This window comes from Canis lupus, chromosome 13 (genome assembly GCF_011100685.1).
Source record: "Canis lupus familiaris isolate Mischka breed German Shepherd chromosome 13, alternate assembly UU_Cfam_GSD_1.0, whole genome shotgun sequence".
NCBI lineage: Eukaryota > Metazoa > Chordata > Mammalia > Carnivora > Canidae > Canis > Canis lupus.
In genome coordinates, this window is record NC_049234.1 from 10,167,270 (window position 1) to 10,187,159 (window position 19,890).

Here is a 19,890-nt window from a genome sequence, read left to right on the forward strand (position 1 = left end):
AGAATTATACCTGCATTGCTCTAGAGTATTATTATTATTAGGTTCATTACTAAAGCTTAAAGCTTACTTTGATGGATTTTATCCAGATTTTGCTTCTGTTTTTGAAATATGCTTTGTTATTTTTTTCTTCATAGGTTTAAATAAAAGAAGGCTTTCTGTAATTTTATTTCCCCCAAATTCCTAAAAGTTGTTACCAGAAAGCCTTATTACTAGGATTTGACTTACACTGTGAACAAAGGAAGATTGAATGTTAAAATTCCAACCTAAAAATATTGAAATGAAAGAGAGTTTTTAGTGGTTAAGGAAAAGATCTTGAATAAGCAGAATAATATTCTAAACCTTATTTTTTATATGTAAAAAGAGATATTTTTACAGTCATATTATGGATATTATTTAAATGTAAATAATGTAAGAAACAGAGATATTAGCTTATTGGTGGTATTATTTTACAGGCAAAAAGTTTCAGAACCCCAATGATAAAGAGCATCACACCTTTATCTGGAACTCCAGGTCTGTTATATGACAGCTGAATATCTTTTTTGATTTGTGGTCATTAATTTTATTTTTAGTATATAAAATTGTTTTATCTGATAATTTATAAATAACATATTTCTGATTATTCAGTAACTCCCATTATTATTTCAAAAATGATTTTCAGTGGTTACATCTAAATCTGCTATAACGTATTTTACTATCTCCCCATTTGACATTTAGCTAGCTTCCACTTCATTATAGTTATAATTATACTAGCTTGTAATCCCAAGAGGAATGTGAGAATACCTTTTTCTATAACCTTGACAATTTTAGGAACTAATTTTTTTCAAGTATCACATTTCTAATTTTTCTAATTCTTGATTTATGCAAATTTATTTATTTAATATATATTTATTGACCCTTTGTATTTCTTCTTTTGTGAATTACTTGTTTATTTCCTTGGTTTAATTTAATGCTAGTCAATTTTTTCCATATTAAAAGAATCTTTTATATTTTAAGGATGTTAATGATTTAAATTTTAACAGTTTTTCCTGTCATTCAGACATTTTTTAATTTTTAAAATTAAATCTGTAGATTTTAACTATTGTTTCTTTCTTCATTTTTATGCTGTAGAAGGCCATGCCACTCCAATTATATGAGTATTATATAAATATATACTTATTTTTCAAGAGTTTTTATGGTTTTATTTTTATATTTAATTTTTATTTCTCCTAAGATTTATTTATTTATTATTTATTTATTATTTATTTATTTATTTATTTTTGGTATGAAGTAGAGTAGGGATCTTAGTTAATTTTTGAAATATATCATTCATGACCCAAGCAATAGTTATTGACTAATTCATTGTTTTCCCTGAAATATTTCTTTTATCTCTAAGTACGTACAGATATTGCTTAATTACTATACATATTCATTCATGTTTTATTGTATTTGCTAGACCTTTCAGAACAATGTTAAACAAATAGTGATGAACTTGGAATTTAAGTGTCTGGATTCTGATTTTATTGGGAATACCTTTAATGTTTTGGTATTAAGTGTATGGGTTTATGGGTAAGTAATCTTTCACAGAACTTTTTGTTTGTTTGTTTTAGGCACACTAATAACTATCCAAGGGAGAATCTTCACTGATGTCTATGGAAGTAATACTGCGTTAAGCTCAAATGGGAAAAATGTTAGGATTTTGAGGTAAATTTCTGATGTCGAAATATATTGTTCTCATTCATAGGTAGGATATGGTATTCCAAAAATAGTGGATTTAATGGTATTCAAAAATCACTACAATATGATGGGATTAATCAGTGTGTTTTCAGCCGTATTACAGGAAGAAAAGTAGACTGTTGGATGATCATTGACATAGAAGCAGTGGCGAATATGCCTTTCATTTTTGGTCTGACATAATTCATTTTCTGTGATGGGTTTTAATTAATAGAAAGCACATGGAGGTAAGTCCAATAGTAATTGAGTTAGTTATAGAACTTTATTATTGGATAACATTGTTATCTAATCTAACTGCCTCATTTTGCGTATATATGTAAGTGTGGAGCCTCGGAGGTTCATTGCTTAGTCAAGATCCGAAAACTGGAGTCTCTGGACATACAATTTGGCCTTTTTTCTTCTACACAGTGGTGTATGGGAGAGTGCTAAAGCTAAAAATGGTCAATAACTTATATTTTTTTAAAGATTTATTTATTTATGTATGAGAGAGAGAGAGAGAGAGAGAGGCAGAGACTCAGGCAGAGGGAGAAGCAGGCTCCATGCCTGGAGCCTGATGCAGCACTTGATCCTGGGACTCCAGGATCTTGCCCTGGGCCAAAGGCAGGCGCCAAACCGCTGAGCCATCCAGGGATCCCCCTGGTCAATAACTTATTAACAGCCTAGGGGTTGAATACTGATTCCTCCATTTACCAGCTACGGACCTGATGGTAACACTGGCTAGTTACCTAATATCAAAAAATAATTGTCCACATTTTGGACTAGCTTTGTCACTAATCTTTCTGTAGCACAGGTGTAGTTATCTTAGTTAGTCCTGCCTTGAAAGACTTAAAGCCCTGTTCATGCTTATTAAATACAGGTATAAAATGGATCAATAGATAAATTAGATAACAATTCATACAGCAGATAATTTTTAATACTAAAAAGGTAATATATATGTATATATACATGTGTGTATGTAATTTGGTAAAACAAGTAATTTGAAAGATTTCACTAAATAAAATAAAGGTAATTTAGGTGGCATTCTATGAGATAGAACTCAATTAAATCACATTTGTATGCATCTATAATATTCTGGCAATGTTCATATTGATTCCTTATAAATAATACTAAATAGAGAAGCAAATGTTTGACATTTTAGATAGTTTAGCATAAATATTTTGTTTGCTTCCATATAGTTGAATGTTATGAATGGTTTATATTCCAATTCTTAGATGGGGTTTTATAAGTCATCCTTTGCTATAATAATGCCAGAAAATAGAAAGCTTAATCTTTCAGAAGATTCCTCTTCCTGTCCCCATCGTAACTGAAATTTACTTGTGTTCAATACAAAGGAATGGATAGAAATTATTTCATGTAGTCACAGAATTGCAATCAGAAGAGACCTCAGAGATCAGACTACTCAGCCCATGTACTCCAAAACCCTGAGATACTATATATAAATGCACAGAAACTTTCATATACCTATTAATGCGAGAGGTGAATGCCTTAGATCTGTGTTTATCCCATTTCTACTATCTTAATAGTGACTCTGGGGTCCCCAAAGCATTTCACTGTGCTTGAATCCCCTTAGCAGGGGGCAATGGGCCATGTATGGGTAGGAAGTCAGGACGCCAGAATATCTAAGCTGCTTCTGCTTTTCACGTCTTGTCCAGTCAGCCTAATCTCCAAACTCAGATCAAGTACAAATTATAGTGGACATGCAAATAACCAAAGGGTGTGGTGTGGTGCCCACTAAGGAGATTTTGGTCTAAAAGATAAGATGAGAAAAACTAAAAATATATATATATTTAAGGCCACATAGGGTAGTTTTGCTGTTGATAGGCAAACCCAGACCAATATAGGAATTCCTGGGTGTGGGTAAGAGCAACTGCTGGAGCCCAGTTATCTAGGTTTGAGTTCCTGCTCTATTCCTTACTGGCTGTGGGTTTGAGCATGCTATTTAACCTTCTGCTTCAGTCTTTTCACCTATAAAATGGAAGAGTAATAGTTACTAACCCATAAGATGGTTATGAGGGTTACACATAGTAAGTGCCTTTAAGTGTTAGTTGCTAAATTTATTATTTAGGTGCAGTAAAGAGGGAGGTTAGAAGAATACGAATTCATAAATCTCTACAGTGGGTACAATAATTCAGTGTGCTTACACTACAAACCTAATGTAATGATAAAGGATTTGTGTGTAAAAGGATAGTAAAAAGTTTAAAGTTCTCTGCAAATGGAAGTCCTTACTTTATAAGACTTCAGGTTTATATCTGCAGTTACTTTGTATCTGGGATTTGTTGGCACAGAAACTGGGTGGTTTGTTCTGAGTATGGGAGAGAATATAGTACTTGTCAGTCCCTCCTGCAATCTTCCAATAACATCAGGTCCTATCATCCTTAAAGCAGTAGATGACCTGGTCAGCTAGGGAAATAAATGCAAGGCAGATGTTTCCCTGCAGCCCAACGATGCCTCTTCTCAGTTTAGGATTTCCACCTCAATGGCACTGAGGATGTTAGTTGTTCTCTTCATTGTAGTTACTCTGTGGGGCTTTGGCTGTGACCCTCCTTTAATTCCTACTTATAGTTTGAAACTTAATCTGTGTAACAAAACATAAAATTCTGTTTTGTATTTGAATTAATTGAACTCCAGATGGAAGGGTCCCCATTATCTGTTTCCACATTTTCTATTTTTGTAGTATTATCACTTCCTAACACACCAAATATCTTATGATTATCATGTTTATGATCAGGTCTCTCTCAGTTAGAATGTCCGTCCCACATGGGCAGGATTTTTGTTTTGTTCCTTGATATGTGCCAATATCTCTAGTAGAGACTGCAACGATATAGGTATACCCTCTGTGTTTGTTGAACAAATGTATGTTGGATAACAAGTGATTGAGAGAAAAATATAAGGTGTTAGTGAGCTTGGTGGGAGGGAGCATTTTGAAATGATTTACTAAACATAACTTGATCTTTTCCAATAAACTATTTATACAGAGTTTATATTGGAGGAATGCCCTGTGAGCTTCTCATACCACAATCTGATAATTTGTAAGTCATTCAAATAATTTTTTTTAGAAAACAAACAGTAGATATAAACTTACCAGTTTAAGTAGCAATGTCTAGCGGTACTGTACAGCTGAATCCTTTAAAATACAGTGTAAATTATAACCTTTTATACAGTAAATTAGCAATCATTTATATAGTTAAGTGTAATCTGATATCCCTTATTGTCTCCAGTAGAATACGATATGAACTATTATTTAGATTATTATGTTTTGAGGTATTTTGAGAAATATCTTTATCAAATAATTGTTTCCCTTGAAGAATTTAAAAATATTTAAAAGGAGTATCAATGGGGATAGCCAAATTAACTACAGAATATTTAATTGTAAAAGAAAGCTTGATGCAAGCTTTATATATCCCAAGCAACCAAGGCTGGGATATATTTTCATTTCACAGAAATTTTTGTTGTAGCAACAGTTCCTATCCTGATACATATTCTGAAATCCATAAGGTGTTTTTAAGGGAAACACAGTATTTTATTTAATTTTACTTGTTTTTTAATCTATTTGACAATAAATGCATCTTTACTATACAGATACATAAGGGAAACAGTATTTTAAAACAATGTCAATATAAACTTTGAATTAATATATATATTTTATTAGGTACGGTCTAAAGTTAGATCATCCAAATGGAGACATGGGTTCTATGATTTGTAAGACGACTGGAACTTACATTGGTAAATGTTCATCACCATTTTTTATAATTCTTAGAGATCCTGACTCTATTTCCTTGTTTTATATTCTCTTAGAACTCTCCTTCACCCTCATCACTCTCTTTAAAATTAACATTTCTTCTTTACCTTGGCTTCTTTTCGGTTTCATGTAAGCATGTATGAATTACCTTTTTCTTAAGGTTTATATTTAAGGTAAGCTTCTTCAAATTTCTTTTTTTTTTTTTTTTGTTAATTCTTCTGTCATCCAGAAAATTCCATTACTAATTTAGCTGTTTTTGCTGTAGCCTTAATTTTTATGTTGTTTTCTTCCCTATTTCTCTATATACTCCAGGGACATCAATCTTTTAATTCTTTTTTTCTAGTTTTATATTGATGTACATCACTGTATGCATTTAAGGCTTATAACATGATGGCTTGATTTATATATACTGTGAAATGATTACTGCAATAGATTCAGCTAGCATCCATCCTAATCTTTTAATTCTACAATAGGCTTCACTTCATTCTGTCTCAGAGCTTTTGCAAGCCTCCCATCCTTAGAATTTCAGATTAAATATCATCAAAAAAGCCTTCCCTGATGCCCAGCCTTCCACTCTCAAAGTTCAGTCTGTTTTTTTTTTTTTTTTTTTTTTTTTTTGGTTACTTCTTCACAGTTATTAGTTCTCTGTGTCATTGCTCTTGACTGACTGTATCCCCCACTGTACAATATGCTCAGTTAAGAGAAGAATAAACTGCTCACCCTGCGTTGCTCAACCCCCAGCAGAATATCTCATCTAATTAAATAGCTGTGGAATGAATGAAAGAAATTTGAGGGCAGTTGGTTATGTATTTGTTCTTTTATCATTCTTCATTCATTATATTTTGTCAAGTTTTTCTAGTTATAATCTTAAGACATCTTAGTATGTGTATTTTAGAATACTAGGTGCTTCTTTCAGATAGTTCATTGTCATGTCTTTGAGGATTAATAAATGGACATATAATTATAGTTTTAATTTTAAATTTCTTTGCTTTGCTTTTAAATCAGCTTTATAATATATAGTTATTGTTCTCCTGTGATTGGGAATTTAATTAATTGTGTATTTTAATTAATCCCAGGTCATCACAATGTCAGCTTCATCTTGGATAGTGATTATGGAAGGTAGGTCACTTTGTAAATAATAATTTTCATAATTGATTCAACTGGGTAAATAAAAGTATATATTTACTTTGTGCTGTGGACCCAGAGATTAAAAAACTAATTAATTTCTTCCCCCAAATTAATATTTAAGGGGTCTATCACTCCCTTTCTCTACTTTGTGCCTCAGACACAGCCTTTCAACTGTTGGGAAATAGTGCATTACCTAAAACAATAAATAAATTTTTTATTGTGATATTTAAAAGGGTTTTTTTGTCTTATAGCTCTCTGACTTAATTGTAATTCTTTTGATAACTAAATAGTTCAGTTTTCGTTTGAACTAACGTGAGGATAAATAAAATCCCATGGTTAATATTACTTGATAAAGGTGTTCATTTAAAGTATCAATACATACGGGGTGATGAAAGATAGTCATTACAGCTCACAATTGTCCATCTTAGTACCAAAGTTAATAACATTTATTCATGACCTTTAATAAATCTAGAAATCACTTCCAGATATCCTACACCCTAATTTCACTAAGAAAGAGTACCATGTGTTTATAGAAATATCAGAATATGCAAATCTCAACACATGATGCAAACCTCGTATTATAGATAATCATAATAAAGAACATGTAGTGGCAGGCAGGGTGCTAAGCATTTTACATATGTTTTCTGGTTGTATACTCCCAAAGAACCCATAACGTTGAGTGTTATCATCCCCTCTGTGTTGCACACTGGAAAAATGAGACTCAGGAAAGTTGAATAATTTGCCCATGGTTATTCAGCCAGTTGGAAGCAGCACCAGTGTGTGAACCCACACAGCCCTACTCCATGCCCTGAGCATTTTATTCTAGTGCTCTGCTAAGAGTGGTGGAGGATTTCAGCCATAGAGCCACATCTCCTCACTACTTGACATCCTGACACAGGATTCTTTAATCCTGGCAGAATTACCCCATTTCTCTATGCATTTGCAAATGTGTGTGGAGCATTTGTTGGCTGTCACAGTGACTAGGGCATGCTAATGGCTTTTTGTGGTCAGGACCAAGATAACTCCAAACTTAAATGAATTATTCTGCCCAAAATGTCGTAGTGTCTCCCCATGAAAAAATTAGCTGGTTAATAGAAATCCAAATAAATCACATTATTTAGTCATCTAGTACTAATATAGCTATAGTAGATCAGTAATAAGATATGTCTGTTCATTTTATTTTTGTTTCTGAAGGGAGATGAATGATTAGAAAATATTGAAAAAGATTAAAAAGATTGAGAAGAATGGCAATATTACAATCAAAGTAGATTATTCCTGGTTAATGCTCACAGACTGCAAGAGAAAGATGATATTTGGTCCTTGCATGCATGCAGCTGCCAATTGAGGTAGTGAGACCAAATCTATTATCATTGTATTTAAAAATCTTCTGGTTCCAGACAGCTAGAGGCAATGGGTTTATAACAAAGTGATGACTGTGTTGCCCACTTTATTATAGACCAATATAGACTGGACCCAAACCACGAAGAATATTATAATTAAATGGCAAACCATTGTATTTGGTACATAAATGGTACTAAGATTCACCTTTGTGATTTACATGGAGCAAATGACTTAGAGTCCCATGATTTACCAGTTATTTTCTGCAAGGACACAACCTACATACACATAACTTGATACAAATAGGGCAGTAGGATTTTATTGAAAATATTAGAAAGTCATGTTAGAAGCAGTTATTATTGAGTCTTAAATGATTTCCTGAACTATGTATGCTTTTTTTTTTTTTTAATGCTCTCACTGTCATTCTTCTTCAGGTGAAAAAGATGAATTCTTAGTTCTGAGTCTCTATCAGAGGTATTAATTACCAAATCCATCATATATCTCTCAAAGAAGGAATTATCCAAAAATAGGTTTGAGTGATCAAGCTTGAATGTGATTGATAAGCATATATAAATCATTGTGTTGCATTAACATGCCTTGAAACTTTCCATTTTTAAAAGCCAGAAAATTTGCACATAATATAGGCAAAAATACAGCTTACAATAGTTGATTCTGTGATCTTGAGTTATAATTCCTTTTTTTAAAGCCAGTAGCTGTTCTTTTGTATTATGTCTCAAAACTGAGAAAACTGTGTTTCTATATAAAACAATCTTAGGAATTTAAGAAAACTTAAAAAAAATACAGCATTTACTACTTAAAAGCCTAGTTTCATGATTTTATGGCATTTAAAAAAATGTTAAATCATTTTATAAAGTAAAAAAACCATATTTTACAAATTTTGGGAGCATTCTTGAATGTCAGATGAACCAATTAAGACCATTGTGGCTCCCATTCTGTATGTCTTTTAATAACTAACCTTCTCTCCCTCTATTACCCCAAGTTCAAACAACAGCTGTTCCAAACTGATAAGGTTCAGATGAGGCTGCTTTAATTGAGAAATGCCTAGTCATTATCAATGAATTAGTGAAAATCACCTCAGTGTCATATCAAATAAATTACATTCAAATTTTATTTCAGGAGGCAATTTTCCCACCAACTTAAGAAGCAGGGTTCTTTTTTCAGATGTAGAATCTGACCATAGACAATGTTGTTGGAGCTGGCATCATTTCAGGTCTTTGAGAAATGACTGAAAGCTTATAACATACGAATATAAATCCAGTATGAACTTTTTAAGTAATTAATTTAGCATCCGATATTTCCAGAGACTCTGTGGTCTTACAAATGCACATTGTAATGCTTGGGTTAGAGTTATAGGAGTTTATTGTGGTCTCAACCAGAAGATTTTTTTTTAACTATTTATTTATTTATTCAGAGAGAGAGAAAGAGAGAGAGAGAGGCAGAGACACAGGCAGAGGGAGAAGCAGGCTCCATGCAGGCAGCCTGACGTGGGACTCGATCTCATCCATGTCTAGGATCACATCCTGGGCTGCAGGCGGCGCTAAACCGCTGTGCCACTGGGGCTGCCCTTAACCATAAGATTTGTATTATCCTTTTAGATTCTAGTTCAGTGTGTTATAAATATAATAGATGGGTTTTGAGACTTAACATTTGAATTTCTTAACATCTCTAATTATGAATTTCATTGAGGTAATTAGGGAAACAGTATTTAATTTCCCTTCCTCGCTTTCTAAGCTATGGAAGTGTAAGTCTGTATCAAAAAAATATGAATAGGTTCTGTGTTTATTAAGGGTGATTTAACTCTAGTGGATTATTGTTAACCTGCTTTATTCACTGGGCTCTCACACAGATTAGTGGCAGAAGAGAACTGTGTAGGACACAGGCTAGGAGTCCGGACTCAGGACTCAAATTGCCTGGCTTCAAAATCTGTTTCTGCTACCTACTCCCTTTATGATCTTGAGTAAGATAAATAGATCCTCCGCGTTGTACCTACCTCATGGGGTTGATATAAGGATAAAATGGCATAATAATTTAAAAACTTAAAAAAATCTTAAGTTAAAAGCTTAAAAACCTTAGCATGGTATCTGATAAGTGTTCAGTAATGTTAGTTATTCTGATGCTGAATGGATTATAAGAGAGGAGAGAGGAGGGAGGTCAACACAAAAGCCTTCATGAAAGATGATCCTCTATTTTTATCTTAATAAGAATTGTTTATTGAGGTATGATTTGCATATAATAAAAGGTGCATAATTTAAGTGTGCAGTAAGTTCTGGCCAATGAATGTTTGAGTATTTGTATTCTTTTATATTTGTGTAACCGGTAACTATATCAAGATTTAGAACATTTTTGTCTTTCTAAAATGTTCTGTTGAGCTCCTTTGCAAATTATGACATTTATATCACTAAAGAAATAACATTTTCCTAAAATAAAGTTCATTTTTAAAGTAAGAATTTTTTTCTTTTTTTACGCAGGAGCTTCCCACAAAAAATGGCGTATTTTGTTTCTTCTCTAAATAAAATTTCAATGTTTCAAACATATGCAGGTATGTGAGCTCTGTGTGTGTGTGTGTGTGTGTGTGTGTATGACAGAGAGAGATAATGAAAAAGACAGAGAGACTTGTGTACTTCATTTTATCAAATCAATGACGATAATGACTTAAGGCATACTATATTATTTTAGGTACTGCTAAGAAAGGAAGAACACCCAAGATGGGGAGTCTAATAGGAAGCTCTGACATTAAATTAGGACCCAGAAAACTACATTTTTCATATAAGGTTGATTGAGAAACCAGCACATCACTCTGAAAGAGACAGAAAGGAAACTTGCATGTATCCACTTGGGCTGTTGGTCCAGGGAGAAGAAAAAATCTCCACTGTCAATTTAAACTACAAGCCATAAATCTCTCAGATTTATGGTCTCAATGTGGTCCAAAAGAATACTCAACCAGATTATTATTTACTTTAATTTATAGAGGTCTAAGGTTGGTAAACTCCTCAAAGAGTGTCAGAAACAAACACAAATCCTACTGTAAGAATTATACTTCATTCTGGGTCAGGAGTGATGGAGAGGCACATTCAGATTTCAAAGACGTTCAGAGGTGAAAAAAAGTGTCCTAAAGTCAATCAAATATATATTCTGGCTTTTTCTATTTAATGTGAAACTTGTGTGTAAAAATACGTAGAACTTTGATAGAACTAATAAGAACAATTTTTTATTATATTTTTATTTATTTATGAAAGACACACAGAGAGAGAGGCAGAGACACAGGCAGAGGGAGAAGCAGGCTCCATGCAGGGAGCCTGATATGGGACTCGATCCCTGGATCCCGGGATCACACCCTAAGCCAAAGACAGGTGCTCAACCGCTGAGCCACCTAGGCATCTCAATAATAAATTTTAATAAGAATCTACCATATATCATGCACTGGGCTATTTTACTAATATATCTAAAACTTATATATATGAAACCAGAAGACTTCCAACCATAGTTAATGTATTACTATATGAGAAAAATATAAGATGCTGGCCTATAAATAGAAGACAGATTTATTCTTTAAGAGTACGGGGGAAAGAGGCTGTGCTCATCCCTTCCTATATTTTCTTTTGGAATCAAACATCTATACTCAGCCCTGCTTTTCCTTAATTCCTGCATCTTCCATTACTGATATCTCTTTAGTGCCAGTCACCACTTAAAAGCCTGGTCCCCATGAGATGTAGGGCACTGTGAAAGCCATGTTAATTGTCCTCTGCAGGATTGCATCAGAGACAAAAATAGAAACACTCAATTTATGAATTTGGTAATCCACTACCTATTCTGTGTTATGTGTTAAAGCTAGGTAATTTGGAAAATTTATAAACATCAAGCATTTGGGATCATGTGTAATATTCATGACATTTTATTTAATGTGCTTCTCCTCCCTCCAGAGGTTACTATGATTTCCCCTTCAAGAGGAAGCACTCAAGGTGGCACCTTGCTAACAATAAGTGGACGGTTCTTTGACCAGACAGATTTCCCTGTCAGAGTTCTCATTGGAGGTATTTTTTATGGCTTTTAATATATTACATTGTAAGAACAATTCCTGGCTTTTATTTAATAATTTGTAGGAAGAATAATAGTCTTTTCTTTTCTTCGATTAATGTCTTAAATTTAAAGCTGAATATTTTCACAGGACATTTGGTTCTGGGGCTTGATACTTTTCCTGCTGTGACTTTTCCATGAGGGCTATTCCTTGCAACTTTACATGACCAGGACTTGGGCTTTGAGGTCATCACCAAAGGGCATTGTATGGTAGCAACATGGCTGCCTTCCGCAAATTCCTCACCACACTTGGAGACACATCTACTCTTTGTTTAACAAGCTTTTAAATGTTCTTCTTGAACTGTTGTTAATTCTTAATGGATTAGTTATGGGAAAATTTAAAGTATAGGGATACTCTTCTCATCCCCTTTTCATGTATTGTGACTTACCTGGTCATCAGGAATTACTGATGATATTGGCTTTAGAAAGAGCATTGGTTAATGTGTTATATTTTTACAAATGTGATAGGGCTTGGTTCTCTGATTATACATCATTTTTATGTATAACATAGGTTTATTCAGGGTAGGGAGCTGTGCAATTCAAAAGGGAGATGGAGGATGAATACAAGTGTGGGGATCTCCCTACTCAGTTATAATGACCTTACCCACCCTGAGCAAAGGACTGCATGTCTGGCCATGTAACTGGGCACATACTTTTTCTGATATAGCCCTCCTTAGGTACTTTCTACTTTTAAGGAATCTGCCTATGAGCCTGCCAAAATGTGACTTCAAGAGATGTAATTAGTATAAAGTAACCTCATCTAACATTTATGTAATATCTTCCTATCCCTGTGAATCCTTGCTGGTCACCTGTATAAAATATTAAAGCCTTTGCAATAAGATTTTTAAATATCATATATGTTTTCTGAAGTTTTAAATATAAGTATTTCATTTATTTTTTTTAAGATTTTACTTATTTATTCATGAAAGACACAGAGAGGCAGAGACACAGGCATAGGCAGAAGGAAAAGCAGGCTCCATGCAGGGAGCCCAATGTGGGACTTCATCCCGGGTCTCCGGGATCAGGCCCTGGGCTGAAGGCGGTGCTAAACCGTTGAGCCACCCGGGCTGCCCTATAAATATTTCAAATATCAAAACCAGGGACATAAAATATTTTTAATTTAGATACTGTTTTATGATATTATGATACAGTTGATATGCAAATATGTTAAGTTTTTATGATATTTCATTGCCATCAATGTGACAAGTTTTGAGATTTTCAATCCTCAGTAATTTCTTTATTGAAATTTCATTACTTTCGTTAAGATTTTTAAAAATTTTAAATTCCAACTAATTTATTGGAGTATAATTGCATATAGTAAACTGCATGTATTTTATTTTTTTCTTCCAAGTTTTTTTTAAAGATTTTATTTATTTATTCATGAGAGACACAGAGAGAGAGAGAGAGGCAGAGAGACAGAGACACAAGGCAGAGGGAGAAGCAGGCTCCATGCAGGGAGCCTGATGCGATACTCGATCTTGGGTCTCCAGGATCATGCCCTAGGCTGAAGGCGGTGCTAAACCGTTGAGCCACCAGGGCTGCCCTTCTTCCAAGTTTATATTTAAACTCCAGTTAGTTAATGTACAGTGTAATATTAGCTGCAGGTATACAATATAGAGATTCAGCACTTCCATAGACACATTCCATGTGTCTATGGAAGTGTGTACTCCTTAATCCCCATTACCTATTTAACCTACCCACCCCCACCTCTCTTCTGGTAACCATCAGCTTGTTCTCTGTAATTAAGAGTCTGTTTCTTGGTTTGTCTCTCTCTCTCTTTTTTCCCTTTGCTTATTTATTTTTTTCTTAAATTCCACATATAAACGGAATCACGTGGTATCGGTCTTTCTCTGACTTACTTCGCTCAGCATTATACTCTCTAGCTCCATCCATGTCATCACAAATGGCAAGATTTCATTCTTTTTTGTGGCTTTTATATATACTATCTCTTCTTTATCCACTCATCAGTTAATGAATGGGCTCTTTCCATAATTTGGCTATCGTTGATAATGCTGCTATAAACACTGGGGTGCATATATCCCTTTGAAATAGTATTTTTGTATTGTTTGGTTAAATACCTAATAGTGTAATTGCTGGATCATAGGGTAATTCTATTTTCAACTTTTTGAGGAACGTCCATACTGTTTTCCACAGTGGCTGTACCTGTTTGCATTCCTAACAAAAGTGCAAGAGTATTCCCTTTTCTGTATATTCCTGCCAACACCTATTCGTTTCTTGTGTTCTCGATTTTAGCTATTCTGACTGGTGTTAGGTGATATCTCATTGTAGTTTTGATTTGTATTTCCTTGATGATCAGCGATGTTGAACATCTTACCATGTGTCTGTTGGCCATCTGTACGTCGTCTTTGGAAAAAAAATGTCTATTCATTTGTGCATTTGTTAATTGGATTATTTATATTGGGGGTGTTGAGGAATCCTCAGTTAATTTCTTGAAAACAATGATTTGTCTATGTATCTTTCCTTTGCTCCACACAAAATAGGCTAAGTTGGTTTAATATACTGTTCAAATGCATTGTTTTCTATCTCAATTATCTTACTTTCACAAAGCATACAAAATTGTGAAAGGTAGTGTTGAAGTAAGTTTTCCAGGCCACCAAACAAAACTTGGCAAAGATACTTTCCTCTATTTGCTAACCTCTACCTCGTTTTTCATGGGCTGTGATTCCCATTTCAGTAAATACTTAAGGCACTGACTAGGAGGGGCATGTGGAAGTCTGGAATATAGACTCTTCACTCAGTTTTAATTGTGCTTTTGTATAATTGTTCTCGTTTAGACTCCTTTTGGTTTTGGTCTGCCTCTGGAAATACCATTTATGCATTATTATCTCTGTTGTTTTCATTTGAAGAACTTGGACTACACTACTGTTTGTTTGTTTGATTTATTTATTTCCTAAGATGGCTGGATTTGCAAATTCTGAACATTATGGACTTATTCAGCATTTTTTCTGTAGGGAACAAGATATAAGGCTTCACTTTGGACTCAAAAGTTAAATCTTTTACAGTGACATAGTTTTATCAATTTTTAAATTTTATTTCTCAGAAATCACTCAGATTTTTGAGTGATTATAGTTAGAGTATAACTCAGACTTGTGATGTTTTGGCAGGAAAATGTTGCTGTGTGAAAGTATGACAATGAGTGATAAGCTTTATTATTTTTTATTAGATTTTTAAAAAAATTATTTGGGAGAGAGTGAGTACAAGTCAGAGGGAGAAGCAGACTCCCGCTGAGAAGGGAGCCCAAGGCACGGGGCTCAATCCCAGGACCCTGAGATCATGACCTGAACCAAACGCAGACAGACATTTAGCCAACTGAGCTACCCAGGTGCTCCAGAGTGATAAGTTTTAATGCAGAACATATAAAGGAAATGAAGAAACCCCGACTTTGCTTCTTGCTTATGCAACTTGGTTTTCATCAGAAAAGCACTTCAAGATAAGCTGATTGTGATTTGCATTCTGGAGCTCTGTAGTAATAAGTCTGCACCTTATTTCTCTCTAGGTCAAACCTGTGATATTTTGAATGTCACAGAGAATAGCATATTCTGCAAGACACCCCCTAAACCTGAAGTTCTCAGAACTGTATATCCGGGTAAGTTACCAGAAGAGAGAATGGCCATTCTACATTTACATAAGAAGACATATGCCATTAGTCTTTTAGTCCATTTGGGCTCCTGAAACAGAATACCACAGACTAGGCAGCTTATAAACAACAAACACTTATGTTTTACAATGCTGGAGCCTGGGAAGTCCCAGATGATGATGCCAGCAGACTGGATGTTTAGTGAGGACCTGCTTCCTCATAGATCAGCACCTTCTTGGGGCTAGAGAATTCTGTGGGGCCTCCTTTATAAGCCCTCATTATGAGGGCTCCACTCTCATGACCTAAACACCTCCCAAAGGCACCACCTGCTAATAACGTGACATTAGACATTAGGTTTCAACATCTGAGTTTTGGAGGAGAAGCAAATATTCAACCCAGAACAATTAGTAACAAAAAATATTTGAACTTTTTAGAATTTTTAGTGAGAATTATAATAATTTTTTCCACTTTTTCTCCTTACACTTTCTGGATCAGGAAATATTTGTATTAAAATAGCTGCCTCAAAACTGTACCATGAAAATAAACTCAGCCTGAATTCCTGAGACACCCTATTGAATGAGTTTGAGGATGACTTTATTTCAGATTAAATGAGAGTACTGAATGTTGGTGCAGGCTGCATGGCCTTTTTGTGGTTAAAAAATAAATGGCAGAGGTTAAATCCTTACTTGTCTAGAATGTTTTAAGAGTGATAATAGAGGATGAGAGAAATGGAACTCAAAATTCTTTCCAGACCTTGGCCTGTGACTCACTGTAGGTGCTTTGACACCTCCAGTGATACTACTGAGAGGCTGAATGGCTTTGAGGGCATATATCTCCTATCCTGTGCACATAGTGAAATTGGTTTATTTATATCACTGGTTGGTATTTGAAGCCAAGTAAATTATGTTTATTAACCTCTTAAAATTCCTGGTTTTGAATGACATTAGAAAAAGATGCCCAGTTTAAGAGAGTGTTTTGATCATCATAGTTGATAACTTTAAAGAAAGTTGTATTTATCAAAGAACACTGTTGCTGCCAGGGGTATTCACGTTTTTCTCCAAGCAAACTCAACTGAAGAGGAGGAGCCATCTTTTTCTAGATCCAGCCACTCCAGACCAGATTAAGGCTGCTGGAAGAAGGCACGAGTCTGTCTGATTGATGTGTTTTAAGGAAGAAAAAAAAAAAGTGAGATGGCTCCCTTATGATTAAGAAAAAACAATTCAGATTTTACACTGGCAAGTGTAGGTTCACTTTAATGAGAATATTCCCTCTGATTCTGTCCAAGAAGGAGATGAAATCATAGGACAGAAGTGATGTTAGAAAGATGAAGAACAAATACAAAAATCTTAGAGTCAACACTGTCCATTCTTTGATTAGTTGCAAACCACTAATAGAGTAACTTTTGTTAGAGAGAGTAATCAGGCAAAGTCTTTGAAATAAAATGGTCTGAATCATGAAGTTTTGAGATTTAACTATGTAAAGTAACATCAATCATGTCACAGGTAATAGTTATCATATTATTATTATCTTAAATAATGTACTTAGTAACCTCTAATCCCCATAGCAACCAGGCAAATAGTGATATTACTCCCATTTTACATATGTAGAATCTGAGGTGCAAATATATGAAATAATAATAAATAAATTGTAGACTATCTTAAAAGTACTCTATCCTGTGGGTACAGGTACGTGTATGGGTATGTGTAATTGTTTTGTTTACATGCATACTCTAAAAATGTGAATAGCAATAGAATATCTATAACCACCACCCAAGTAGAGGGCCATTGAGACACCACAAGAAAATTCTGATGAGAGTATTCTTCTATTTTGTTATATTCAGGTGGGAGAGGCCTAAAGCTTGAGATATGGAATAATAGTCGGCCAGTGCACCTTGAAGAGATACTTGAATACAATGAAAAAACACCAGGGTACATGGGTGCCATTTGGGTAGATTCAGCTTCCTATATTTGGCCCATGGAGCAAGACACATTTACTGCACGCTTTAGTGGATTTTTGGTGGCTCCAGACTCTGATGTCTATAGATTCTACATCAAAGGCGATGACCGATATGCTATTTATTTCAGCCAAACTGGACATCCAAAAGATAAGGTAAGGAAACCACAGAATACTATTTAATATTATAAAAACAATATGACAACTTTTATATGTATCTCATTTATTCTAAACCCAAGCTGATGCATATACTAAAAAAAATATGAGGTATATTTTCACATGGTTGGGTTTTTGGCTATTTTAACACATCTAATGTGAACTATAAAATCACCATAGAAAACTCATGGCTTAAAAAAAAATGCTTTCCTATACTTAAATTTTCTCTAGGAGGGAAAAATATGTATTTCCTTTACAGATTATTTTAGGGACACCTGAGTGGTTCAGTGGTTGAGCATCTGCCTTTGGCTCAGGTTGTGATCCCAGGGTCCTGGGATCAAGTCTCACATCAGGCTCCTCGCAGGGGAGCCAGCCTCTCCCTCTGCTTATGTCTCTGCCTCTCTCTCTGTGTCTCTCATGAATAAATAAATAAAATCTTAAAAAAACAAATATTATTTTAATTATGGAAGAGTTATAACTATACATAGGAAACTTGGGAAAGAGTAAAAATAACTCACTATTCTACTAGATCTATTTCACTATTATGTGGTTATGAGATTGAAGTCTGTCATTTCTTTTTGTGTCTGTTTATTATATAAATAAGATTATACATTCAATTTCATAGTCATTTTTGTCACATTAGAATTTCCACATTTTATTAAATAATTTTCACAATACAATTTTTTTATGACTGAATAGTGTTCTATTGTCTGGGTTTACTAAACCTGCATCACGTTGTGCCTACAGATACATTTTTAGCTTACCTGACTTTTTATGACCACAAATAAAATAAACATTATTGGGTATTCATTAAATTATGTGTTCATTAAGTTATTCTGCATTTTAATTATTTCTTTAGAAGATTTTCACAAATGTGAAAATAATAAATCAAATAAAAAGAATATTCTATGACCCAGTGTATATGGCAAGATTGTCCCCCAAACTGGAGGAACAAGTTTAAATTGCTGCCTGTAGTATATGGATTCTAATTTTACTAGCTTTTCAGCATGTTTCCTCCAAGATGGGATAGTCATTCCCGACAGGAAGTACCAAGTTTTCTCATTCTAGAACACAAACCCATTTAGTGATATTTAGCATTTTTCACACCTACTTTTAGTAATCTCATTTGGATTAAATCTCTAAAAGCTCTCCACAGAGGAAAAGGATATTTTATTTAGCAATAACAACCTTGCTCCTGGTATGTATCTTTCTATTTTCCATTGCAGTTCTAATTGTGGAAAAGCTACAGTTTGTGTATGTTTGTGGTATAGTGGTGCTGATGTTAGTTGAGGGTGTAAAGTATGAAGTGAGCTTTGATAATTTTTAAAAACTTTATTTCACTGTGTAAAACTGATCTTAGAAGAAAAATATGGTAGTTTCCTGTTTTTCTATTCATAAAAGTTCTAGGATTGACAGAAATAATAAATGATAAATTATAAATAAAAAAGATCTATTAATAAGTTCTCCTCTCCCTCTCTTACTCTTTTTCTTTTTGGGATAAGGTGAGGATTGCATATCATTCTTCCAATGCCAACAATTATTTTTCCAGTCCAACACAGAGATCAGATGACATTCATCTTCAGAAAGGAAAAGAGTAAGCTTTTAAATTTTTCATTAAACTGTTGTGTGGTATTTAAAAATTGTAAGTTTAGGGACACCTGGGCAGCTCAGTGGTTGAGCATCTGCCTTCAGCTCAGGGCATGATCTTGGAGTTCCTGGATCGAGTCCCACATCAGATTTCCTTCATGGAGCCTGCTTCTCCCTCTGTCTGTGTTTCTGCCTCTCTCTCTGTGTCTCTCATGAATAAATAAATAAAATCTTAAAGCAAAAACAAAAAAACCCTGTAAGTTTATATCTAAAAATATTTTTAGTTTGTTTTATGGGTGGAAGTGATATTAGTTTTTGGCTTAATTTATAATTTGTCATTTTTTAATATTTTTGTTAAATATGGTTTCTATAGTTTCAGGAATACTGGCATTCAGCCAACCTGGGGAATTTGATATCTAAATTATCCCTGTTGCAGAAATGATAATTTTGTGAAATTTACCTAATCCTGTTCTTAGTTTCTTACTAACCTTTGCATCAATCCAGCCATCTAATTTCCCTGCTCAAGCACCTGTGCTCTTGAATATTTCTAGAGAAAAAACACAAAACCATATGCTTTGGTACCACA

General features: G+C 34.1%; 1 protein-coding gene across 1 annotated transcript in view; it reads left to right on the top strand.

Annotated features, from left to right (window-relative positions):
* The window catches only part of PKHD1L1 (PKHD1 like 1), a 147,879-nt gene that overhangs the window by 12,246 nt on the left and 115,743 nt on the right, over positions 1 to 19,890 (top strand). Inside the window, 10 exon segments of the mRNA XM_038555350.1 lie at positions 453 to 510; positions 1,587 to 1,680; positions 4,686 to 4,739; positions 5,360 to 5,433; positions 6,526 to 6,568; positions 10,405 to 10,475; positions 11,857 to 11,967; positions 15,528 to 15,617; positions 17,449 to 17,717; positions 19,220 to 19,311. Coding sequence (XP_038411278.1) covers positions 453 to 510; positions 1,587 to 1,680; positions 4,686 to 4,739; positions 5,360 to 5,433; positions 6,526 to 6,568; positions 10,405 to 10,475; positions 11,857 to 11,967; positions 15,528 to 15,617; positions 17,449 to 17,717; positions 19,220 to 19,311 — 956 coding nt within the window.